Source organism: Anolis carolinensis, chromosome 2 (genome assembly GCF_035594765.1).
Source record: "Anolis carolinensis isolate JA03-04 chromosome 2, rAnoCar3.1.pri, whole genome shotgun sequence".
Lineage (NCBI taxonomy): Eukaryota > Metazoa > Chordata > Lepidosauria > Squamata > Dactyloidae > Anolis > Anolis carolinensis.
The window spans coordinates 71,446,339-71,473,073 of record NC_085842.1 but is presented as its reverse complement, the minus strand read 5'-3'; the positions used below and the strand labels follow the sequence as shown (position 1 = coordinate 71,473,073).

The window sequence follows — 26,735 nt, the reverse complement described above, 5'->3', positions numbered from 1 at the left end:
AAACGTTGAAGGATTCTGATTTTGAGCAAAAAAGTCTTTCTGTGTATTCTACACAGACAGTCAACAAAGTATCTGATGGGTCTGTATTTGAATATGGTTATATTAGCACTCGATTAATCATATTTGTCAGTAACAGATGATAAAACTGCTCTAGCAAACCACATAATGTAGGGTTGTTGTGAGTTTTCTGGGCTGTATGGCCATGTTCCAGAAGCATTCTCTCCTGACGCTTTGCCCACATCTGTGGCAGGCATCCTCAGAGGTTGTGAGGTATATTGGAAAAACTAAGCAAGTGGGGTTTATATATCTGGAAGATACAGGGTGGGAAAAGGAACTCTTGTCTGTTGGAGGCCAGTGTGAATGTTGTAACTAATCATCTTGATTAGTATTAATGGCCTTACCAGGTTCATAATGTAAATTCTTATGTATAAATTTACCTCATGTACAAGTCAAGAGAAGGTTTTGTGGTCAAAAATATAGATTTTGTTTTGCCTCATGGATAAGTTGAGGGCAAAACTTAGGGGCATGTAACAAACAAGTATCTTCCTATCTTTTGAAAACTGTGTAGTGGCAACATACTCAAGACTTTCTACAGAGATGGAGATGATCTGTTTATCTGAGCAGTTATGATGGGAAGGAAGGTTAAATCATCTTGCTGATCTTAAAATGCATATATCTACACAAAGCAACCTGCTTCTATTGGTACCCAGACCTTTTGTCATTGCCTTTTACCTGAATCCTGCTTCCTCTACTGATGTATGTAAGTCAAACCAGATTTTGGAGTGAATTTCTGTCCAAAAATTTATCAAAATCCATAAGTATACAGTCAGTCCTTCACATATGCTAGGGATACGGGCAGAGGACCACTGTGAAAGTGAAAAATGTTCAAGAAATATAATACTATTTTTTTACCTGAGAAAACACCTCTCTAAGGAACTTCCACTGGAATTGCTTTGGAGGACCTAGAGATTCCTAGGGATGTTCAGAATTTTCTAGGTTCTCCAGCATGATTGGAGGAAATTTACCATAGGGTCACACTGGAGAACCTAGTGATTCCTACATATAACATTTTTAATCAAATCCATGCTTTTGTGGCTGCCACAAACTATGCTGAATTGGTTGAGACTATGAGATGTTCATTGAAAAACTATAGCAAAATGTGCTGCAGGATGACCTGCAAAAACAGGTGTTTTTTCAGTTTAATAAACCTTTCCCATGTTTTTATGATAGAACCAACTAGGAAATGATATTTATATCCCAGGAACAAAAATCGTATTACATAGTATAACCAAACCCATGAAAGTCAAAGCAACAAATGTGAAATGAAAACTGTATATGGTAAATATTAGGCAGAAAAGTAATTAAAAGTTGCAAATTCTGTATTGCAGTACATATTTTGCTGTCTTTCTCCATACAATAAAAGCCTAATCTTGTATTAAAACAATTAATTATAATCTGGGACTACTCTGATATGCTGGCATTTCAATTTTGTCATTTCTCCTAGTTCTTCTGCCTTATAGTCTTAGACAGTTCAGTTCATCTTCACATCTAAAATTGTGAAAAATTAAATCTCACACATGTTGCTGTGTTGTTATGAATTTCATCCGAGGAGTCAAAACGAAGATTAATATTTTATCTCTTATGGAAAGGTCATTACTACCAAGGAGAATTTTCTCCCACACTTCTTTTTTTCTAGATAAGTTATTCAAATGGAAAACAATTCCCTTCAGATAAAACTTATGTGATCCTTTTTCTTTTAAGGGCTGAGCACTTGAAACATTTAACTGAGAAAACAGAATATATTGAAGCTTTTCAAGATATTCTACTCTTTATTTAACTTGGCTTGTTGCACTATGTCAAGAAAGTATTGGAAACAAAAGGGTATCAATGCTTGTAAAGTGATAAGTGGGAGAGAGGGGTCTATAATGCTGTTTTTTTTTGGTTTCACGTCTACATCTTTCTTTAGTCTATTCATTCAAGCCTTTAGTTTCCTTCTTACCTGCAGGTGCCACTTCTGCCTTCTTTCAAGGAGCTAGTTAGTCACCTTGTCTGGGAAGGAGCACCATGAAGCTCCAACCCCATGAATGGATGCTAGCTTATACTCACACACAAAAGTGAGCCTTTAGGGACTCTTGTAACCAAGCATGAATCAGCTGCTTTTGCCTAGCTCCTTTCCTATCCTAAAATGGATTTCCTAAGACGAAAAACGTATTTTTTTATCTAGTCAATACCAGAATGTGAAGACTTTTCTTTCTAGCATAAGCCCATATTGCACTAGCCCTAGTGCATTCTGTGTGTGTACATGCCTACAAGCCACCTGTCAACATATTGCAAACCCATTAATTTCACAGGATTTTGATAGGAAAGGAATACTCAGAGGTGGTTTGCGAGTTCTTTCTTCTGAAATATAGCCTGAACCACATGGTACTCATTAACGGTCTCCCATCAAAGTAATTACCATCTCTGACATGGATTAGCTTCCAAGATCAGGCATAATTTGGTATTCTTAGAATATTTAGGCCTACAAAAAGCACCATACATCTACTCAGATACCAATTCTGCTTTTTGCAGTCTGATCGTATGCAAAATTGCTTTGAAATATGCCCACTGGAATCAGTACCGCTTGCTTCCACATAATTGGGTTTCCCCTTCCAGCCATGCTGGATGGGGAGGCCTATTTGCCTGCCCTGATTAATGAGACCAAGTTCTAGGAGCGGAGCACACATATAGGCACCTGCCCTTCTCAGCTCTTAACACTGGAGCAAAAAGCATTGGATGGAGAGGTCTTGTTATGCCATTGATAGGTGGGCAAATGTGTATAGAAGTTAAATCTTCGGTTTATTATACACATGGACATACATGAACACCCCTATAATATCTGATTTTTCTACATTTGATGTACACCTGAAGACTGGTATTAGAATCCATAGACCAGGACAATTAAACAGCAAGTAGTTTGTGATGATGTGTGGAAAAGAGTAAGCCCCATCTCTATTACCCCATCTACATGACCATTTAATGCAGTTCAAAGCTACGTAGCTTCAAACTGTGGCAGACAGATGACAAACTCCCATTAAAGTGCACAAAGGAAATCCCTTAATTAGAGCGCTGTAGTTTGTGTAATCATCATCCAGGTCTCAAATTGGTTCCAGGATTTCCTATGTAATCACCTGCACAGAGAAACCACTTTCTTCAATACCAGTTTGAAACTGCATTAAATGGTCAGTATAGATGGGGCCAATGTGATGGCCTACTCACACATGATGGTCTCAGTTGTCATATGATGAACATGCAAGTTTGATTCAGATCTTCAAACTATAAATTTTAATTTAAGAGATTTAGCTATTCCAACTAATTTAGTTCTTGTTGTTTGAATATAGCAACAACAAGTATATTATACAGACAAAAGGATATACAGTGTTTCCTCACTCATTGCGGGGGTTACGTTCCAGGACAACCCACAATAAGTGGAAATCTGCGAAGTGGGGTCACTATTTTTATTTTAATAGCTCAACATTATTTTAATAGTTAAGTGGACCTTCTCCCCCTTGCAAGCCCCGGGGAGAATGAAGCCTTTCTTACCAGTGCCGGCAAACCCCTTGCTTGGTGCCTGCCATGTTGCTCTGGCTGCCTCTGCTCCTGCAGCCAGGGAAGAAGACACCACTTTGCCCGGTAAGCAAGCGAGCGAGGAAGGGTGGGTGGGTGAGAGAGTGAGGGCGGGCAGCAGCAGAGGAGCCTAGAAGAGGCGGCCAGGCTCCTTTTTCTGCCGCAGCTCCAGCCGGGTCATGCTGTGAAATGTGGAGGACTCGGAAGAGGGACTTGGAAGTCCCACCCCCTCTTCCGAGTCCTCCACGTTTCCCAATGTGGCCAGCTGGAGTGGCCACAGAAAAAGGAGCCTGGCCATCTTTTCCAGGCTCCTCTGCTGCCACTCGCCCTCACTCTCTCCCATCCTCGCTCGCTCACTCACTTACCTGGCGGAGCGGTGTCTTCTTCCCTGGCTGCAGGAGCAGAGGCAGCCAGAGTAACATGGCAGACACCAAGCAAGGGGCCCTCTGATGCTGGTAAGAAAGGTTTCACTCTCCCCGGGGCTTGCAAGGGGGAGAAAGGCCACTTATGTAACTATTAAAAGCAGCAATGGGGTGGGTAAATAAATAAATAAATTTCCATGAAATAGTGAGTCCGCGATAAGCAAACTGTGAAGTAGCGGGGAACACTGTATATTCCAATGGATTTTGTCTGTACAGCCAGTCTCCGGATTACAAACATCTGACCTGCTAATTGCTCACAGTTAAGAATGGAGATAAAGACAACAAGAAGTGAGAGAAATCTGCCCCTCAGAAGGTAAATTAACTCCTGGAACTTATCATGGGGAAAAGGTGTCTTCACAGAAGCTTCATCATCAATCCTTGTTTCCACAACAAGCCAAATTTTTCAAAATCCAAGTATCACAGGGAGAGAAAGTGAGGTGAAATCTCCTGAACAGGGGCACAAACAGTAAAACAAACACTACAGGGGTGTTAACCCTTCCCCATGTTATCCAAAGTGCACTCTCTTTCCCTCTCTCTCTCTCTCTCTCTCTCTCTCTCGAATATATATATATATATATATATATATATATATATATATATATATATGACTGCAGTTACACTTAGAATATGTACCTGTTTCAACTTTCAAACAAAATCAACTTGAGACCAAACCTACATAACCTATCTTGTTTGTAACTTAGGACTGCCTGTATGTGACTGAGGAGGAAGGGAAAGGTATAATACAGCTGTGGAAATTGTGTGGCCTTACAAATGTGGTTGAACTTCGGCTCTTAAAAGCACCAGCCAGTTTAGCCAATGCTCAGGAATTATGGGACATGCCCTCAATGACAATAAGAGATGCACACAATTCCCATACATGGTATAATAGAACTCTTGTTGAGATGCTGGGATGTCATAGAGGAAGTTAAGGAATTATACTTACAAGTTGATTTACCATGGGTTTTCTCACAGTTTGGACAATGATAGATATCAATATCTGGTGCCTCATCTTCTTCTACACCAACACAGCTGCAAGAAATTAAAGAACAAAATGTCATTGGGAATCTTTTCTCAAATGCTTAAACATCTAAGAAAAGTAGCTAGGCATTTCAAGATATTGTAAAACTAACCTCTCATGCCCAAGGTCCCGTCTACCAGAGTCAATTCTGGGGACCTTGACTGATCCATTACATGATTGTGGACCTTATGTCAGCAAGAGTCGTTCTGATTCACTGTCTGACTTAGCAGGAGAGTATTGTGTTTCTATGTCTCCCCCAAGTAATTGTGTCTGATTACAGCTGGTCATCTGGACCTGGGTCATGAGAACACAGTGTGACAGCACACCTTTAATGTCTGCAGAATTACTCCACCATTCTGCTACAACTGGGTAAATCATTAAAAACAACTCCAAGGTCACCCAGCTCTTTCCTTTGAGCCACACACAGGCAATAAGGACCTAAAATTCACATAGACAGTTTGAACCCCCGCCCCAACAATATGCCAAAATGAGTTTCGTTAAATTAGAACGAATGAGGATTTAATACAATCCTGTCTTTCCTTGGCTTTGTTCTTCCTTCACAAATAACACTACATTCAATTATGTACTCCTAACTAAGGAAGCAAGAAAAAGGAGGAACTGAAATGTCCATCAAAGCTAACACTAGATGAAGAAGCTTCTTGAGAATTCTGAAGATACATTGGCCTTTCTTTCTTTCTTAAAAGGATCTTAAGTACTCCTTATGACTTGAAGACACACATATATTTTCTGCTAAATAAATTAAATAGTGTATGGACAAGATTTCAACATAATTACAGCAGGCCTTCCAGTTTTGCAGATGTGGGGTACAGAACTTTCAAGAAAATGGAAAAACTACAATAAAACCCACTTTTTACCTAAAATGATAATACTCTAGGAATCTCTATATCTCCCAATACAACTCTATGTTCAGCCCACCAGATGTTGACCATAGAATTGTGCTAAGGGGCCTAGAGATTCCTAGATAATGTGTTCTCTTTTCTTTGAATCTCAAAGTCCTCCAACATGATTCCACTGTCAATTTTGGGCAGATGTTGACCTTAGAATTGCTTAAAGAACCTTGAGATTTGTATGGTCATTTCTGTGTGGAAGTTAACCATAGAGGATCCTGGAGAACTTAGATATTCCTAAAGAGAACATAGTGATCAATTCCATGAATAATCAAATCTGCAAAAATACAACCCACAAACTTGAACAGACAAGTGCATGGCACTATGATTCCACATTCACTGGCATAGGTGCAGGTGTACCCTGAGTGATCCCAGGGTTTGTAGTCTGATAAGGCACTAAACAGTTCCCTAGCTGAGAATTCTAAATATCCTGTCTTAAACTACAAATCCCAGGATTCCACAAAATGCAGGAATTGTAGTTAAAATGGAATCATATTGCTATAGTTGTATAATATCAAAGACATCTCAAGCTGCTAGGATTCTCACCATTGTGCTGCTTGAAGCTGATGGGATCTCCTCTCCAATTACATTTGGAAACCTACCCAATTCCCATCCCTGACCTCTCTTCATCACTGCTGCAAAAGACAGTTCAGCGTGTAATACTACATACACAACTTGCTTCTGTGGGACCTTTAAGTGGAAAGACCAGATACCAGGAGACACAGACTTACATGCACACACATGCACACCGCTTCTCTTTATCAGTTCACATAATGACATATGGCAGCAGCCAACCAATTACACCCTAGAACTCTGTTAAAACATACATACCAAATACATATTACAATATTTTGTTTCAAGTCTCAATAATAAAATAAAATTTGGAATACCAGAGTAGTTTTGTGTGAAATATGTCAGTTTTGTTTTGTTTGTTTTTTTGGTTGAAATTGTCATATAGCATTACAGTGTATATAGAAAAGCTCAGCACTGAAACAAATATCAAAGTATTTTCCTCTTTTTTAGTACACATATCTCTCTCTTTCTTTACTCTCTCCTGGTGGACAAAAATAGCTTACAGCCAGATTAAGTGAATTTATATTCATCAATAGTGAATATATGATATCCCAGTATGGATATGTTTCATACATGGAGTCTGAGAGGTTGTGATGATAATAATAATAATAATAATAATAATAATAATAATAATAATAATAATAATAACAACAACAATTCATTTGTAGACCATCCTATCACCCCGAAGGGACTCGGGGTACATCGATGCTGTAGATTTATGCGGTCTGACAACACTTTAACTGCCATGGTTTAATGTTATGGAAGCTGTATTGTACAAGGTCCTTAGCCTTCTTTGCCAAAGAGTGCTGGCACCTCACCAAACTACAACTTCCACAATTTGGGAGTCATTGCAGTTAAATTGATGTCAAAATGTATTAATTCTACAGTGTAAATTTGTGCTTCCCAAAGAAGGCGATACTGCTTTCTGAGGGTGCTGGAATGATCCAGGCAGGTGGTAGTAGCCTCTGGTGCAATTGGGGTGCATTGATTAAAAATAAAGGGGCGGTAGAAACAAAGAAAAACATTTGAAAAACCTTTTCTACATATTTCATCTGTTATATAACATAGAGATAAAGTTGGAGTGATCACTTTATTTTCCAAATGAACACACAAAATGCAAGTTATAATGGATCTGCCAACAAGTCTTAACAAGCAAATGTTGGCAGCCAAGCAGGTTGTGCATTGTTGGGAAGGCCAGCATGCATCGGCAAGAATATGTGCGTATAATGACTTGTTTACAATACAATATTATATATAGATGATATGAATGAAATTTAATTTAGATTGTTTCTGAATTGTGCGACAAATGTTAATAATAATAGTATATGTGCAATAAGTATTTAAAGATCTTAATTCACACTCCTGACAAAAATAGAACGGAACACTAATAAATTGATAGCATCACACCACATTCATTCTTCTCCTTGGGATTATAATAACTACCTTCAATTCGCTTCTGACACGATAAATAAATAAATCCTTCCCCTTGGGATTATTTTATTATTATTATTGCTTTTATTTCAATATTATCCTTCATTAGCTTAATTTTCTATGGGTCATGTCAACGTTATTATGGTCGATCTTAATAAATAATTTTATAATTTCAAGCTTCAAGATGTCTTATTTCTTTCTTTACCATGTTATAGAATGCATCTTTCTTTACCATGTTATAGAATGTAGATAGAATCATAGATACAAAAAGAACATAGTTTTTTCACTGCATATTTCTATTTGTATGTGTAAAGAATGTAGATTTCCAGGAGAGCATTTAGTAATTTTCTTTTCTGAAAAAAGGGCAGTAAGCCAAATAAGTTTGGGAAATTCTGGTGTAGATGCACTCTCAGGCACCATTCCTGAATCTTACCATAAATGTGTTGCCATGGTTCATATCTCTCCCATATCTTCCCATTTGCAAAGACTCAAACTAGTGATCCTGATATCTAATGTAAGTTAAGTATCCCTTATCTGAAATGCTTGGAACCAGGTGGGTTTTAGATTACTGGGTGAGTTTTTGTTTGTCTTCTTTGAAATTTTAAAAATTCTGTATCTGCATATGCATAATGAAATATCTTGGAGATCCAGGTGTAAACACCAAATGCATTTGTTTGATATACAACTTATATCAGTGGTGGTAAACCTATGGCACTCACCCACCAGCTCACCCCGCTTGCCATCCTGCCCACCACCACCTGCCCACTCCCTCCCTCACTTGCCTGCCCACTTGCCATTCCAACTATCACCTGCCTGCCCACCCCTTGCCCCCGCTCGCTCAATCCCCACCCATTTGCCCACCCCACTTGCTCACTTGCTTCATATACATTAAGCTAGTGGTGTCAAACATGTTCCCCTCCAGGTGTTTTGGACTGCAGCTCCCAGAATTTCTGGCCATTGGACAAGCTGACTAAGATGTCTGGAAGCTGGAGGCCCAAACATCTGGAGGGCCACAAGTCTGACACCTCTGCATTAAGTCTTCAGAAAGCAAAGGCTATCTCAGCCATCCTTGTGAACAATCTTGGATTTAGGAGTATTTTGAAATTCTTGATAAGGGATGCTTAACTTGTAACAGAAAACAATGGTGGCATCAGGTAGTGGTTGTCAATTAAAAAGGCAAGCACATGCTGGTGATGTACTGTGATAACAAAATCCTGAACACTTGCATTACAAAATAGCGAGGGAGCCTTGGCTCACTCTGTAGGAAGTTTAATATTCTTCCATAGCCATGTAGAGTATTTGTATGTAGGAAGACAACTCAGGGAAAGGAAACTGATGCCTAGCACTGCAGGGGAGCTGAAACCAGAGGTTTCCAAGGTGCAGTCATTTATGGCAAAACATCCTTAATACTATGAATGTTATTCATTGATCACTATCCCCATGATCATCCAACGCAATGCTGTTCTTCAGAATATACTGACAGTGCATTTCAGTAATATGTTTAGTGAGACAAAATTTTCACTGAGTTCAGAGGGATCTATTCCTCAGTAAATCCATGAGCATGGGATTGCAGCCTAATTGCCTATTGCTTCCCACAGCAAGCAAGATAGGAAACCCAGATCCCTTTGTACTTTGATGAAACATCACATCTAACCCAGTTTCTGAAGCAATCGGCTAAATCTATATATAGAAATCAGGACTTTTCAGTGTGGAGAGAATTGTAAGTACTTTCTATGTTTCAACACCCAAATGGCACTCCCCATTCATTTGATCATATTTTTGCTGCATTTTCTTAGGGAGGCATATTAGACATATTAGACATATTAGAGTATAAATCCTATTGTCCTCAGTCAGAAATGGTGGCTGGGGCGACTTTAAACAGTCACTCTCCTGCTTCATTTCTCAATTCTGGGCCAAACTATTATTCTGTTCTGTTTCTTATTTTTTGTATTCCAAGCATCGATGATTATCAACACATCTTGTTTTGGTGTGTGAATCAGGATTGCAGAAAACAGGTTTGGGGGGGGGGGGTTGAACCCTTAACACCCCCCCCCCCCCAATTACGACATTTTGTGTGATGAATGCATTGACTTTCATTTTTTTTCTTCTTCTGCCTCTGTAGTTGGGAGCATGAGCTTGAATTATGGTTATATTTGTAGGCTTTCCCTTAATTGACACAGCTTTTACACCAGTTTTGATTCATGCTAGGTAGGAAGTGATGTCTAAGTAGGATGATATTTGACTGGAACAAATGAAGACTTGTAACTCAGTTCTGAAAATGATGTAAGGACATTTTCCCCAGAATGTCACAATGTCAAGTGTCTGTCCAAGTTACTTGCATTAGATATGACCTGGCATGATTGCTGAGTGTCAAGCTATTTCCTCCTGGAGCACAAAATAATCATCTTTACTCAACAAAGGAGAGAAATAAATTGTTTTATAAAGGTTCTGCCATTTGGAGAGTAAAGCATAATGAAAATATTGTGACAATATTATCTAAAAGCAAGTACTTGCTTGAAAAAACTGTCGGAGCAGATGGGCTTCTAAAATCATACGTATGGTAGTCAGTGACTCCTATGATCAAATTATGACATCTGGAAATACAATAACCATATGTCAGACAAAATAATGGAGACAAGTCATGTTGTAGGGAGCCAAAAAATGAAGAAAAATAATAGTTCCTGTACAACTGCAGAGCTCTAGGTGTCAGCTCACCACAGCCGCTCCTGAATGAACACACGAGACTCTCTGTGATATCACCAGAAACTTTACTGCAGGAAACATAAACATCCGAAAAGCCAAGAATGGGAGACTCCGGCCAACCATCCTTTATATACCCTCCCCCTCATTTTGAAAGTCTCTTCCCGCTCAGTAAAACCCCGCGCAAATTCCCCGCCAAGTCCAGCAGACGTTTCTTCTCCGAGTCCTGAGACGCAGGTGTCTTATCAATGTCAGTGACCCTGAAACTCAGAGCCACATACAGGCTCTAGTAGCAGGGTTCTGACATGGCGTCCTCCTCCCCTTCGTCCTGGAAGGAAAAGATTAAACACAACTATTGTTCTCCGCTGTCCAGAGTTCCTTTATACTTTTTTAACAGGCTGCAATGGAATACCGGGTGTACCTTTCCTAGGTCCTTGGGTAGCCTCAGCTCATAGGTCACTTCGTTTATTCTTTTCGCTACCCTGAACGGCCCTATATAGCGTGGAGCCAATTTCTTAGATGGGAACCCCAATTTCAGGTTTTTTGTGCTCAACCAAACCAGATCTCCTTCGCCCAATTTGTCCCCCTCTCGGCGCCTACGATCTGCAAAGAGCTTGTACTTCTTTTGTGTTTCCCTCAATGCCTCCACCACGGTCTGCCACCCTTGCTTAATTTTGGCCGGCCATTCCTTGTCGGTCTGGCCCTCTCCTTCCTTCCACTCGGGTAGCCTGGGGAAAGGTGCCACCTCCTGTCCGTATACTATTTCGAATGGGGCACGACCTGTGGCCGAATGTACGGCCCCGTTAAAAGCCATCTCAGCAAACGGAAGAAGGTCCGCCCAATCGTCCTGTCTATAATTGGTGTACATCCTCAAGAATTGGCACAGTATCTGTTGGGTACGTTCGACCCCCCCGTTGGTCGCGGGATGAAAAGCCGAGCTCAGATTCCTTTCCGCTCCTAACAGCTGTAAGAATTTTCCCCAAAATTTTGCAGTGAATTGGACTCCCCGGTCGCTAATTATTTTGTCGGGGCACCCATGTAGGCGATATACATGCTTCACATACAAATCAGCGAGCTTTTCAGCCGAGGGGAGTTTTGGCAGGGCCACAAAGTGTGCCTGTTTTGAGAATAGGTCCAATATTGTCCAAATGTATCTGTGGCCTCTGCTGGGGGGTAGTTCGCCTACAAAATCCATTGCCACGCATTCCCATGGCCTCATGGGCTCCACCACCTTCTGCAATAGCCCCTGGGGCTTCCCAGGTGGTGTCTTGCCCTCTGCACATAATTCACACTGCGTGACGTACCCCCTGGCGTCTTTCCTCATTCCGGGCCACCAGCATTGTTTGGCCAACAGTTTAATAGTCCTGGTGGGGCCTAGATGACCTGCACCCTTGTTATCGTGGCATTTCCTTAACATTTCTTGTCTTAAACATTCAGGAATATACAATTTCTTATTAACAAACACCAAATCCCCACACAGTTCTCCCTGTTCTTTGTTCGTTTGTAACCATTTGTCCATTCCATATGCTCGCTTCAACTCTTCCTCCCATATTTCTCCTCCCCCCGTGGAAATGGCAGTGCGTTTGTTTTCTTTGGCTGCTTGTGCTCGAGTCAGTACTGCCAGGCCCCATTGCTTATCTAGGAAAAGGCTCCCCTCAGATTCCTGAATTCCTCCCCCGTGCTGAGGCATCCGAGAGAGAGCGTCAGCGAGTATGTTGTGTTTCCCCTGGAAGAACTTGAGTCTGAAATCAAAACGGCTGAAATATTGGGCCCATCTAATCTGCTTCGCTGATAGTTTACGAGGGGATCTCAGATACTGTAAATTTCTATGATCAGTCCACACCTCAAACGGTGTTCCACTTCCTTCCAGAAAGTGTCTCCAGCACTCTAGTGCTTTCAGAATCGCTAAGGCTTCTCTCTCCCAAATCGGCCAGTTTTTTTCTGTATCGCTAAACTTTTTCGACAGATAGCCACATGGCTTCAGGTTCCCCCCCTCGTCTTTCTGCAGCAGAACTGCCCCATATGCCCGGTCTGACGCATCGCAATGTAGTACAAAGGCCTTAGACATATCAGGGTGCTGTAGGACAGGCTCCTCAGTAAAACGCTTTTTTAGGGCTTCGAAAGCTTCCTGGCATTCTATTGTCCAGGTCAGTTTGGCCCCTGGGGCCTTCACTTTGGCTGTTTCTCCCCTGCCTTTAGTCTTTAACAAATCCGTTAATGGCAAAGTGAGGCGCGCAAAGTCCTTGATAAATGTTCTATAGAAGTTTGCGAATCCCAGGAAGGATTGCAGCTGCTTCCGTGTTCTGGGGGCTTCCCACCCCCTTACGTCTTCCACCTTCGCAGGGTCCATCGCCACTCCCTGGGAGGAAATCCTATACCCCAGAAAGTCTATCTGGTCTTTATTGAACTCGCACTTGGCAAGCTTCGCATACAGCTTCGCTTCCCTCAACTTTTGTAGGACTTCCCTGACTAGTTCTACGTGTTGCTCCTTGGTCCGAGACATTATCAATATGTCATCTAAAAAAATAAAGACTCCCTTGTACAATAATGGATGCAACACTTCGTTGATTAATTGCATGAACGCGGCCCCTCCCCCGCATAAACCGAATGGGAGCACACAATAATTGAATAATCCGAAGGCGCAGGAGAAGGCCGTCTTCCACCTGTCCTCTGGTTTGATCTGCAATTTATGGTAAGCCTCAATTAAATCCAATTTAGTGAATATCTGTCCCTCCGATAACTGGGCGATCAAGTCCTTCACTAAGGGTAGAGGGTATTTATTTACAGTACTGATTGCATTCAGGCCCCTGTAGTCAATGCAGAGCCTCAGCGTTTGGTCCTTTTTCCGCCTAAACAACACAGGTGCCCCTAAAGGGGAGTTCGAAGGTTCTATGAAACCTCTCGCTAGGTTTTTATCAATGTACTTTCTCAGTTCCTCCTTTTCCCTAGCCGACATCGGGTATATCTTTGCCTTGGGAAGCTCTGCTCCTGGGACTAGCTCTATTTTCACTTCAACTCTCCGCTTCGGTGGGAAATTGTCTGCTTCCTTCTCGTCAAACACGTCCACAAAATCCCGATACTCTGGGGGTAATTTATCTGCCAGTTCTGCTATTCTGATAGAGTCTTCCTCCCCCCTTTTCCCCGGCTCCCTCTCAACTTCCTGGCTCCCTTCTTCCAAACTCATCCCGAAAATCATGCTCTTATCCTCCCAGTTGATTTGCGGGTTGGCCTGCCCCAGCCACGGCATGCCTAGTATAACATTATAGCTGGCTATTTGTGATATCACAAATGACACCTTTCCTTCCCAACTCCCTATCTTACACTTTACTTCTTCGGCACTGTACCTAGCTAACGATCCTGATGCTGTGGATCCGTCCAACTGCGAAAATGCTATTGGGGATTCTAGGTTCGTCCTTTCGCATCCTAATCCCTCGGCTAATTCAGGGGAAATGATGTTCCTGGAACATCCACAATCCACAAACGCTTTGCAGGTTGCTTGTTTGCTGCCATTTTCAAGCTGAATGGGGACCACTATCATAGCTTTGTCCTGACTTACCAACCCCCCTGAATGGTGCCTCATCGGTGTTTCTTCCTCGGCGCGTTTTCCTGCCACGGCTCTTGGTTTGGGCTGGCCTCCGCTTTCCCCTTTTCTCTGCCAGCACTCGGCAGCTCTGTGGCCCAACCGGCCGCACACAAAGCAGCCACTCCTGCTGGCGCTCACGTTCCCTGTCGGCTCCACTCTCCTCCCGGCTGGGGCTGATCCCTCCTTCCGGCTCCCCTCTTTCATCTGCGGCCGTTGCTGTAGCCCTCCTCGGTGCCTCCTCGCCTGGGCCAGCGATGTCTCGACGCGCCCCGCCAGCTGAATCCATCCGCACAGTGTGTCAGGCTCATCACGATGCACCGCCCAGGAGAGGATCTCCCGCCTGAGCCCCTCTTTGAAGAGTTCCATCTTTGTCACTGCAGAACATTCCGGCACCTTTTCGGCGAGGCATTGGAATTCCTCCTCATACTCAGATACCGACCTCTGCCCCTGGGAGACGGTCTTCAACTTCTCCCTTGCCCGGATCTGCTCCAATGGATCTCGGAAACGGGTCTCCAGGGCCCCCATAAAGCGTCGGACTGACCCCAGACATGGGTCGCGCCGCGCGTGCAGCTGAACGTACCAGCTAGCCGCTCCCCTCTTCAACACTGCGCCAATGGCCCGTATCCGGCTGGATTCCGTTCTAAAAGTGTGAGCATTGTCCTCCATATAGCCCCTCACCGTGGTAAGGAAAAAATCCAGTTCAGAGGACTCTCCCCCAAACTCGATCCTTAGTTCCTCTCGTCTCGGTAGGGGTCCCTGTGGTGGCAATCCCCAATTCTCCGCCCGTCGCAAGCCCCCTTGCGGACCAGTGGGCCCCGCTGCTGTTTCTCTTGGCCCTGTGCCACGCCCGGCATTCGCCAGGGGCACTAGGGTCTCAGCTGGGAGCGTAGCCGGGATTCTCGGAGGCTTTTCCCCTTCGTCGTCACTCTCCTCCACCCGCGTCAGGCTTGTTTGGGTCTTGGGCCGGGCGCCGGGCTCCTTTCGCATTTCCCTTCCCTTCGGTGCTGGGAGGTCTGCAAAGCCCTGGCTGCTTCCCACGCTCACGTCCCACATTGAGCCAGCCCGAAGTTCCCTTCCTCTCTCTGGCTCCGCCAAAAACGCCAGGCGCTCCATCGCCCTCGACATCACTGCCAGGGTGGTCTCCATCGCCGACATCCTCTCCTCCAGAAACACCATCCTTTGTGGGCCTGGGGAAGGTGAACCTTCCTCTCCTCCGGTGCTGTCTCCCCGCACCACTCCACGCCTCTGGGTTACCCCATTTGGCTGGGCATAAGCGGTGGATGACGCCAGGGCCGCTAGCTGGTGGAACTCAGCGTCCGGCTCGGGAGTGGCCCTTCCTCCTCCTGCGCCCAAGAGTTCTTCATCCTCCACTTGCATGTTACACCTCACCGCTACGGCGGGATGGTGTCTAATTTCTTGGCTTAGTGTCAGCTCACCACAGCCGCTCCTGAATGAACACACGAGACTCTCTGTGATATCACCAGAAACTTTACTGCAGGAAACATAAACATCCGAAAAGCCAAGAATGGGAGACTCCGGCCAACCATCCTTTATATACCCTCCCCCTCATTTTGAAAGTCTCTTCCCGCTCAGTAAAACCCCGCGCAAATTCCCCGCCAAGTCCAGCAGCCGTTTCTTCTCCGAGTCCTGAGACGCAGGTGTCTTATCAATGTCAGTGACCCTGAAACTCAGAGCCATATACAGGCTCTAGTAGCAGGGTTCTGACATCTAGGTATATGAAAAGCCTTATTGTGTTCAATGGTACTGCTTAAAAAATTCACATTAAGTCTGTGCTTACTCTAACAGTCATCCTGAAAAGGGGAGAAAGAACGAGACGAGAGAAGGTCATTTTCACGTATTTTAGCTAAATGTTGATCAGGCTTGATAAGAGACATCCACAGGGAAAATTCTATATTTGCCCTGAACAACTGTAAAATATAACAGAATGGGTAGAATGCGGCATCATGCTACTAATCAATCATTACTATGACATAAATGACTTCACTTCCAATCCACACCACCCCAAAAATGGCTAAAGAGAATTTGGCAGGAAAAAAGACACAGTAGACACAGCTCCATGATCTTTAGGAGCAGAAGCAAATGAAAGACCATGCCTCAGTCCCAACTGCCCTTGCCTTGGAGGGAGAGAAAAAAAGGCAGGCACAGTTCCATCATGTCTAGGCCTCAAAGTAGGGGAAAGCCTTTCTCTTCTTTTCCAACTGCCACTGCTTAAGGCCACGTCTACACTAACCACTTAGGTCAGTGTAGAGGTGGATCAGCTCTATTTTGGCCAAATGCTGAACGAAGCTGATCCAGGGCAATAGGGGGCATTACTTAACACCGACGTAATGGGGGTCAAGGCTTTGCTCCACATTAGTCAAAGTTGGAGAGAAAGTCCCAACTTTTGCACTATCCCCCAGCCTGGTGTCCATGGGAACACAGTTAGGCCTGTTTTGAAATGGAACCAACCACAACTGTCCTTACTGCTACCTTGTGTTTCCTGGACTCACATGAAGACACAGGATAGCAGTCTCCTTCTGCCCCATCCTCTGTGTTGTGGTGGTCTCTGGTTTCAACATGGGTCCTATCTGCTCACTGTCATTTGCTGTGATGTCTGCCATGGCAATGGGGCATGTTGTGTAGGGAAAGACATAGCAACAAAGACTAGCAACAAAGGCAAAGAAGAAAAGGCAGTGTCTGTTAGATGTAATCCCCTACTACATTGCAATACTCTTTTCCTTTTGTGTCAAAAAGGAAATTGACACAAAGCCTGTGGCAAGGAATTAGAAGGGGGTTTTGTTGGTGCTTTAATTGTAAAGTGCCATATATAGTTATGATGTTAATGAAACAGTGGGCCTTCTGGATCTGTGGGGTTCATTTCCAGGATGATTGTGTCCCATAGTATTAAATGGCAGCAACATGCACATGGACATTTCAATACATCAATATTCATATTGCTGTCATTTTATTATAGATCGTGGCAATCTGTGGTCAGTGGAAATCACAGATTTGGAGGGCTCACTGTAAACAGCTTAAATCCATACATGAGAAGGACACTCTGCTCCCAAGGCTTGAAAAGAGGCATCTTGCGAATATCATGGTAACCCAGGATCTTCACAAAGATCTGTGAATGATGCAATATGGGCTACAGTTCTGTCCATTTAAACATTACAGTTTATTAAGATATACTTTTTTGTTCTCATAAGATGTTTTTGAGAGGCCAGACAATTGAAACATGTGGATCTTTCACAAGCTGAACAGAACATGATAAAGGTGTAGATAGGACTTTTAGCACTGAGACACTCATTAACAAGTACGGTGTCTTGCACTTCTAAAAACCACCTTAGGAAGACTGCCTGTATGTGCCTTAATAATGAATGAGAATCTTTTTGCTAATCTTGTCTGTAGTAATGCTGTTAACCATTCAGTCAACCCTTTACAGCCTATACAAAAAGTATTGGATGTTATGTAGGTTTTATGCCTCAGGCAAAGCTTAGAAATAAATAATTATCAATATAAAACTAAAAGCAGTTATTTCCTTTTTCTTCAACTAAGCCATAACAAAGTTAAGTATTATTGTGTGACAGAATTCAACTGTATCTAATTATATTCTAATTTACAACACTACCCTTTTGAGACCACAACTCTACCTTTCTGCCCAATTTCCTGGTGTGCTTACTTCTGAACCTCATTTATGTAAGGCATGTCTTGTTTGATAACAGGGAGAAAGATATGGTTTGGACTCAATTGCCCACTCTTTTCTACAGATCAAAAAAAGACCTAAAAGGCTGCTCTCAATGCCCAACTGATCAGAAATTCAGGTTAATTGTGGCTAGACACTAACGACCTCATCATCCGGGGCTATATTCGGTGGCAAACACCAATCTAGCCCCAGTCACCCACGCTGCCCAGGAAACACGAGAGGTTTCCCGCATTGCCCAATCTATGGGGGAAGCTATGTTCTCCACACTTCCTCTCATGTGATCGCCCTCCTGGTGGGTTAGGCAAGGCGTGAGTCACCCGATTCCACATGCCCCACAGCAAAGAGGAGCACTGCCACAAGTATGATGATGTTGTAAAACTACATCGAAGTAGTTGCTGATTTATTTAATTTGCCTGAAAATCAGTGCATTCCAGTTGTTACTGTACAATGATAGGAAATCAGGTGTCAAGTTCAAACGCACATTTTCACCAGAGGGCTTTGGACTAAACTCTGTTTTATCTCCAGTGGACTAGAATTAAAACAGGACCAGGAAAGGATTTCTCACAGCTGCAATGAGAAGTGAGTAAAATTAATGAATGGCATATTGGCGGTATCTCTACTTGACACAGTCAGATCAGACCATGGTGTTTTATGACTTAGCTATACAGGCAGTCCCCAAGTTACAAAGATCCAATGTACAAATGACTCATAGTTAAGAACAGAGATGAGACAACAGGAAATGAGAAAATTCCACCTGTTGGAAGGGACATTCAATCCTGAAAGAGTTATCATAGGAAAAGGGTGTCTCTACTGAAGCTTTCTCACCCATCCTTGTTTTCACAAGCCAATTTTTTCAAAATCTAATTATCACAGGGACAGAAACTGAGGTGACATCTTCTGAACACGGGCACAGAAAACAAATCTATGTTATCCAAAGCTTATAGATCAGACATGGCCAAACCTTGACACTCAAGGTGTTTTGAACTTGAACTCCCACAATTCCTAACAGCCGGTATAGATTATAGATATATAGACAGAATATATTTGGCTCGAGTTACACTTAAAAATGAACCTATTCCAACTTACATACAAATTCAACTTAAGAACAAACCTACCAAACCTATCTTGTTCATTATTTGGGGACTGCCTGTGTTGCAAGTAAAGGTTGCTTGAAAAGAATTCAGATGACCTCAGAAAGAACAATGGAGCCAACATTTTGAGCAGGCCCAAGTGGCCAGATTATGTAACTCTTTACTGTATCAATGCACTGAGCATCAGTTTGTTTCCAGATGTAATTCAGTCCATTAATGCCCTAAATAGCCTGGAACCAAAGCCATGCAAGATCTCCCTCATATAGATCAGCACACCTTTTGGGATCATCTAATATGGACTTGTTGAGTATGGCAAGAGCTTCTGATATATGATTGATATCAATGTGTAACAGGCCTCTGTCTGTGGCAGCTCTTGCAGGTAGAAATCATTGCCCCAAGACCTTGTCCCAATTATCTCTGTGTTGCAGCAGCCAGTTGACAGGGGCTAATTACAGGGAAAACTTAACTCCTATACTGCAACAACTTTTCTGGCTACTGGGCACATTCAAATTGTTGATTATTATCTTTAACATTCAATGTGGAATAGGTCTAAACATCTGCCAGTACTTTTAAGGTCTTCCAGGGAAGACGTTCTCTTTGAGCCACAATCATCGAGAGCCTTCTCAGTGACTGCTTCCAGACTGAGAAATTCCTTTTTATGGGAGGCTTATATGTCTTTTCCTCTCATCAGTTTCTTGTTGTTCTGTTTACTTACTCTGTGATTTTAATGCTGTGGGTTATTCTTTTAATTTGGGATGTTTCCTGGTTTTAGTAAGACACTTTAAATGGGGCAAAACCAGCACATACAACTTACATACAACATATAGTTACAAATGGTGGGGGAGGGGGGGTCAGACAACAGGAAGTGAGAGGAAATCTACCTCTAGGAAAGGAAATTCAGTCCTGTAAGAGTTATCATGGGAGGAAATGTCTTCACTGAAGCTTTATCACCAATCCTTGATTCTACCACAAGCAAAAGATTTCCAAATCCAATTGTCACAGGGATAGAAAGTGAGATGAAATCTTCTGACCAGGGGCACAGACAAGAAAACAAATTTTACAGAGGTGTTACATTTTTAAAATGTACCTGTTCAGACTTACATACAAATTCAACTTAAGAACAGATCTACATAACCATCATATTCATAACCTGGGGACTTACCACTACAGTAGAGCTGATGGGAGTTGTAGGCTAAGAGCCAAATCTTCCCAACCTCTGGACTACAAAATTATTTTTCTGTGCTGAAACCAGTACTGACTGTAGAGTGTCAGCAAACCATAACCATATTTCTGGCAATTACTGAACACTCTTCCTTTAAGCCTCTACTTGCATCTGGCCTTAGGCAATACTGCTGACTTTGATTTCCATGAATAAACGGCAGTCATGCCATATGCCACCAAGATGGATGAGACAACTCATCCCTAGATCACAGAAAACAGAACACAAAAAGGATCACTGACAAGCAATTCTACTAGTTTTAATGCTGAATCAATGGGGAATTTAGTAGAGGACATGAAGCACAGCAGCTAGATGCCTTTTCTTTATTTAAAAGAGTCGTGCCCAAGAGATTAAACAACCTGTTCTCTAAAAACATGCAGTAGCAACTTAATTATTTTAATAAGTAATTTCTATTCAAGAAAAGAAACATGTAATAGAACAAACAAGCAAATTTTGGGGAATACCATATATACTTGAGTATAAATCAAGTTTCTCAGCCCTCTTTAGGGCTGAAAAAGGCCCCCTCGACTTATACTCGAGTGAGGATTCTGGCCAGCTTATATTCAGGTCGGCTTATACTTGAGTATATAGGTAATCAGAGTTGGACAGTCTTATTATGTTAAAGTCTTATCATTATCTTAATTTACAGTTTTATGTAAATATTCAAAAACATTTAACCTACTAGCGTCTCAATTATTATAATTTTATTGGTACAGTAGAGTCTCACTTATCCAACATAAACGAGCCGGCAGAATGTTGGATAAGCGAATATGTTGGATAATAAGGAGGCATTAAGGAAAAGCCTATTAAACATCAAATTAGGTTATGATTTTACAAATTAAGCACCAAAACATCATGTTATACAACAAATTTGACAGAAAAAGTAGTTCAATACATAGTAATGCTGTGTACTAATTACTGTATTTACGAATTTAGCACCAAAATATCATGATTTATTGAAAACATTGACTACAAAAATGCATTGGATAATCCAGAACGTTGGATAGGCGAGTGTTGGATAAGTGAGACTCTACTGTATCTATTTTTATTTTTGAAATTTACCAATACCTGCTTCATTTCCCACCCTTGTCTTATATTCAAGTCAATAAGTTTTCCCAGTTTTTTGTGGTAAAATTAGGTGCCTTGGCTTATATTCGAGTATATATGGTATATAACACTAAAAACTATACAACTACACTCCACCTACTACTACAGAATTACAACTAAATACCTATTAAAATAACACAACTGAAACACTAAAATGAAACATGTGCCCACAAAAGCACAACAAACATTAAAAAAACAGATCTATAAACTTCCCACTTACTATCTGGCAGTTTTAATTCCTTAGTAGTCAATTCCTTTTACATTGTCAGTTTTCCCCATCACTATTATTAAAAGGCAATAGACAACTCCCAATCTTTCTTAAAGATTTCTCCTTAAATAGCATAGTCAATGTGCCCATCTCTGAGCATAAACAATTATTGTTACAATTATCATATATCTTCCAAAGTTTATCCATAAACCTTTACTTGTTCTTCCTCCATTTCATATTTTAACAGAAATTCATACTTTATCACAATCATGAAATCAGTTTTATCCATCTTAGTTTGATATCACTAACTGTCAAGGCCCAATGTTATGGAATGATGGGTGTTATAATTTTACACAGACTTTAGCTTTTTCTGCCTAGAAGTGCTGGTGCCTCACCAAACTACAAATCCCACCATTCCATAGCATTGCAGCATGGCAATTAAAGTGGTCTCAAACTGCATTCATTCTACAGTGTTGCAGCATTCCATATCCCACAGCAATTTGGGCTTCAAAACAGCATGGTCAACATAACATCCAAGGCAAACTGAGCAGCCACTCAGTTTGTGACCAAAGGGCCACATATTAGAAAAACTGCAGAAGGTCTTCCTGTACTTTTGGGGTATATATCATGCATTCATAAAATTAGGCTGATAGATCTTGAGGTGGAAATAGTCTGCTATGAGAACAAATATACCAAAACAGAAGAAATTGATTAAACTCAGATGAACAAAAAGCAGCCATCAGAGCTAACCAGTTTCTTTTCGATCCTTGCAACGTTCAGTAGGCCATCAAAACTGTCAAACAGTACCAAAATGGGCATATATTGATGATACAGATGCTTGCCACTTAAAAGCTGGATCAAGGTCATCAAATTGTTTAATGGAGCATGGATTCATCCTCCCACAGCCTGGGGATGCATCAATTGCTGCTACACTATTGCAGAAAGACAACACAAATGACTGTGTATTTTTATGTGCCAGCTAATCTTCAATTACAGATTTTTTAAAAGAAAAAGAAAATCTTAATGCTCTTTTACCCTCACCTCCTGCTCCTCTGCACTTTTTCAAAATTGTGGTTTTAACAGCAGTATACAGGATTCTCTTCTGCAACCTTTGTCTAACAAATGAGGATGTTCATTAAATTAATGTTAAGCGATGATAGCTATAATTAGAATGTTATTTTCAAAAATAGCACATCTGATTCAAAGACTATGGTATTCAAGATGTTACTTTTCCTATTAAGATGCAATTTGAATAAAGTTTTACACCTTGGTACAAATATTTATAATTATTCTACATAAGGTGAGCTTGCAGATTTAATGAGTGGCCCAAAGTTTTATGCATTACAATTGATGACTGGTTCCTGCTGTTATTTTCCCAGATTCATTGTGAGATATAGTAACTTAGAGGAAAACTAATTTCATGTAGGAAAAAGTCTGCAGTTCATTGAGTGTAGCTTTCTGAAACCAGTAGGAATTCTTTTCAAAAGGCAAGGTAAACAAACGCATGCCAAATGCTGAATCCATTATAGACTGAATTTCTAGTATGAGTGAATTTAGGGAGGCAACATTAAAATATCTATGCATAGCTTAAGTATGAAAAAATATGAAATTTGCCTTTAATGGGGTCATATCATGAATCTGCACAGTATTATGAGACAGCCATATCTTTTACAATACCTCTGCCAAAATGTATATGTGTATATTCTAAAATTTAACCTCTCCGACGCGCTCACTTGGGAGAGCTGAAAAGGCCTCTGGTCAAATCCTGTGCTAGCACTCATACTGAACTCTATTATTTAACATTGCAGGTTTACTGAGATTCCCGATTAAATTACTGACAATACCTCATCTCACATAAGATTCTTTCAGCCAGTGGCTCTGGAGTTGGTAAGAAAAATTCATTATAGTCAGGAAATGCCAATGATAGGAAAGGTCACCTTTGGTGCAAGGACAATCAAATTCTGTGATGTCTTTATGTGGGTGTTTGTCTGAGACATCACTACCTTCGCTACCTCTTTAGGTTGTCTTCCTGTTCTAGCCATAAGTGTCAACACAAGAAAGGTCCATCTCAAACTTCTATCTCAATAATTACTTTCTATGCACATTGCAGCTCCTCAATACTGTCCCTTCTTTCTCTGGTGTGAGTGGGTATGAGTGGGATGTATGGAGGAGTATCATATTCTCCTTAATTCTGAACCTATTTCTTTTTCTTGCCTCCCTTCTCTTAGCAACTCTTAGTTTAATGATAATCCCAAATCCTCAGATCTTCACAAGTTTGCTCATTTTTTGTTTGTATTTCTCCATCCTAAGGAAACTGTGTTCTATTAGATACTTACAGTAGAACCCCGCTTAACTGAGCTCCGCTAATCCGAGCGTCTGTATTATCCGAGGCGCTGGAGGAAGTTCCAATGCAAGATTTCTTCCCCCCACACCTTCCTTGTTTACCTTTGAGGAGCTCAAAGGCTCCCACCAGCTGCTTTTAGGCAGCAGATGGCAGGGCGGGTTCCATGCAGAAGAGGGCGCAGGGCTGCAAGGAGGCCCGAGAGGAAGCCGCCACTGCCATCACCGCTGTGCGGAGGGAGCTCGAGAGAAGGAGAGGGAGAGGGAGGAAGACTTTTCTCTCCCTCTTCCTCCAGCTGGAAGATGTGAAGGAGGAGGAGGCGGCAGAGGGGGATGCAGAGGCAGCCATGAACGCCGCCGCTGCAGTGGCTTCCTCGCGGGCCTCCTTGCAACTCCGCACCCTCTTCTGCATGGAGCCCGCTCTGCCGTCCACCGCCTCAAAGCAGCTGGTGGGAGCCTTTGAGCTCCTCAAAGGTAAACAAGGAAGGCATGGGAGGAAGAAATCTTCCTCCGGAGCCTGCCTCCCTCCCTCGAGGCACCTTCTCTGTGGCCTGTCCAAGCCCCCGGCTTGGATAATAGGTCCCCCCTATTAGCCATCAAATTCAGTTATCCAGGATTGGGCCTGCCCGTTTAACTTGGTTAAGTGGGGCTCTACTGTATTTGTATTTTGGTATATTGTTTGCCATTTAGGAAGTTCCATCATAACAAGAAAGAGATAAAATAAAAATCAACTTATCTAAAATGTGGTGCTGAAGAAGAGTTCTGGTGATAACTGGACTGCTGAAATAATAAATCCATGGGTCTTAAAGAAAATTAAGCCTAGATGGATGGGCTCAATCAAGAAGGTCACTGCACTGAGTCTGTAAGACTTGAGCAGGGCTGTTGAGGACAGTATGACTTGAAGGTCTCTCATTCATGGGGACATCAACAGCAATAAACGTAACATTATTTCACAATGCAATTATTGTGTATATCTGGACTGCTGTCTTCAATAAAATTACAATTTCAAAGAGATCTGTGTGAATGTAAGTACTGACTAATTTTCACTAGACAAAATCCTTTGCAGGCATATGAACTCAGAACACGTATGAGTTCAGTCATATGCTCCTAGCCATACCAGATAACAACAGCATTAATAAGAAGACATTGTCAAGAGCCTCAAGAGTGTCTTGACTGCTATTGCACCTAACTCTCTAGTAAGGATATGGGCTACAATCTCCTTGGAAACACTTCAGTATTGGCATCTGACCAGAGCTCATTGGGTCAATTAAAGAAGACAGAAAAGTTAGCTGGAAGTTTAAAAAGCCAAAAGAATAGCTAGGCTGCTAATTTGACACCATTATCTTCTAGTAATGGCATCTTCAGAAAGGAATTTGTGTTAATCTCAACCTATTGCTAAGAAACAAATTTATCACTGAATTCTGCTGTGGCACTTTGGACAGTAGGAATCCTGCAGATGAACTACTGTGTATTTTAACTGTCACCAGGATATGGTATTTACTAGCTTATAACAACCAAAACACTGTGCTTATGTTCCTTAGATTTCATAGTATTTATTAGGGGCAGAACCATAGTCAGTTCACTGCCTATCAGGAATGCCCATTTTCACTGCATTAAGATGTTGTCTTATTACAAAGGTAGGAGACAGTGTTCTTTTCCATAAATGATCACATATCTATGTTCATACATGCTCTAAAATGTACATTTTAAAAAGAGAGAAATGACAAATATATTTGATAATTTTTTCTTTACATTGTTATGCTTTGTTTAATTCCCCTTCAAATAAAATTCACACTTATTTGCACAGTTTCTGAAGTCTGAGGGAAATTTCAAGATTTGTGTAAGTTACTGAATGCTATTTATGTACAAAGTTGCATACAGTCAGTGGTTTTGCATGCCACTGACAACTACAAATAGCCTCATTGTAAGATTACAATAGTTAACCGACTTTGTGTTTGTAGCGAACATCATTTGTTACCCATTCAGTTGCAGTTAAATTAAGTTGAAGCTTTCAAGTTTTGAGCAAGATTTAGTAATATCTGCTCAATACATAACAGGTCTTTGATGAAGTATATGTGGATCATTTTTTTAAAAAAACCAATGCTTGTGTTATTCAGCCAGTCCTAAACTCCAACTAAAATGAAAGCAAATGCAATGGGCCCTTGGTTTCAGGGCTTGTTTCCAGGACCTCTGTGGACAAGCCTGTAGCCGGGGGGAGGGGGGTGATTAGGGGTTGAAACAAACGCCAATTTTTTTGAGTGTTCACCAAAGTTTATGGATGAAGCCTGATTTCTGTCAAAGTGTAGTGATACCGTTTTCAAATGTTTCCAACAGGCATTGTAGTATTCTTTTGTACTGATTAAATTACCAATTAAGAGTCATTTTCAGGGTTGTTTAGACTTAAAACTTTGTCACAAAAATAGAGATTTGATTTAATTAAATCTATATAAAATAGCCATAAATAAATGAGTAATAGAATTTAAATTATTTTGTGTTATGGACCTCAAGGTTTGCTAGAAAAGTTTTAACCGCCTCCAATTTTTTTTTCTGGCTAGAGGCCTGCCTGTGGATACCGAAATCAAGGATGCTCAAGTCTCGTTATATACAAAGTCATAGTAAAGTGGTTTCCCTCATATCAAATGGCAAAATCAAGGTTTGGTTTTTAGAGGTTTTAAAAAAATATTTTTTTTCAAGATGTAGATGGTTAAATCCATGAATACAGAATCCACAGATAAAGAATCCATGAATAGAAGGCTGACTGTACTCAGGAAGATCATATGGAACCAAAGTAGTATTTTTTCTCAAAGCCCCATATCTATGATAACA

General features: G+C 41.5%; 1 protein-coding gene across 3 annotated transcripts in view; it reads right to left on the bottom strand.

Moving 5' to 3' along the window:
* Positions 1-26,735, bottom strand: part of phf2 (PHD finger protein 2) — a 147,096-nt gene that overhangs the window by 71,531 nt on the left and 48,830 nt on the right. For all 3 annotated transcript variants that reach the window (XM_062969955.1, XM_008115570.3, XM_008115571.3), the window contains exon 2: positions 4,972-5,057. In XM_062969955.1, coding sequence (XP_062826025.1) covers positions 4,972-5,057 — 86 coding nt within the window. The remainder of the gene's footprint in view (positions 1-4,971; positions 5,058-26,735) is intronic.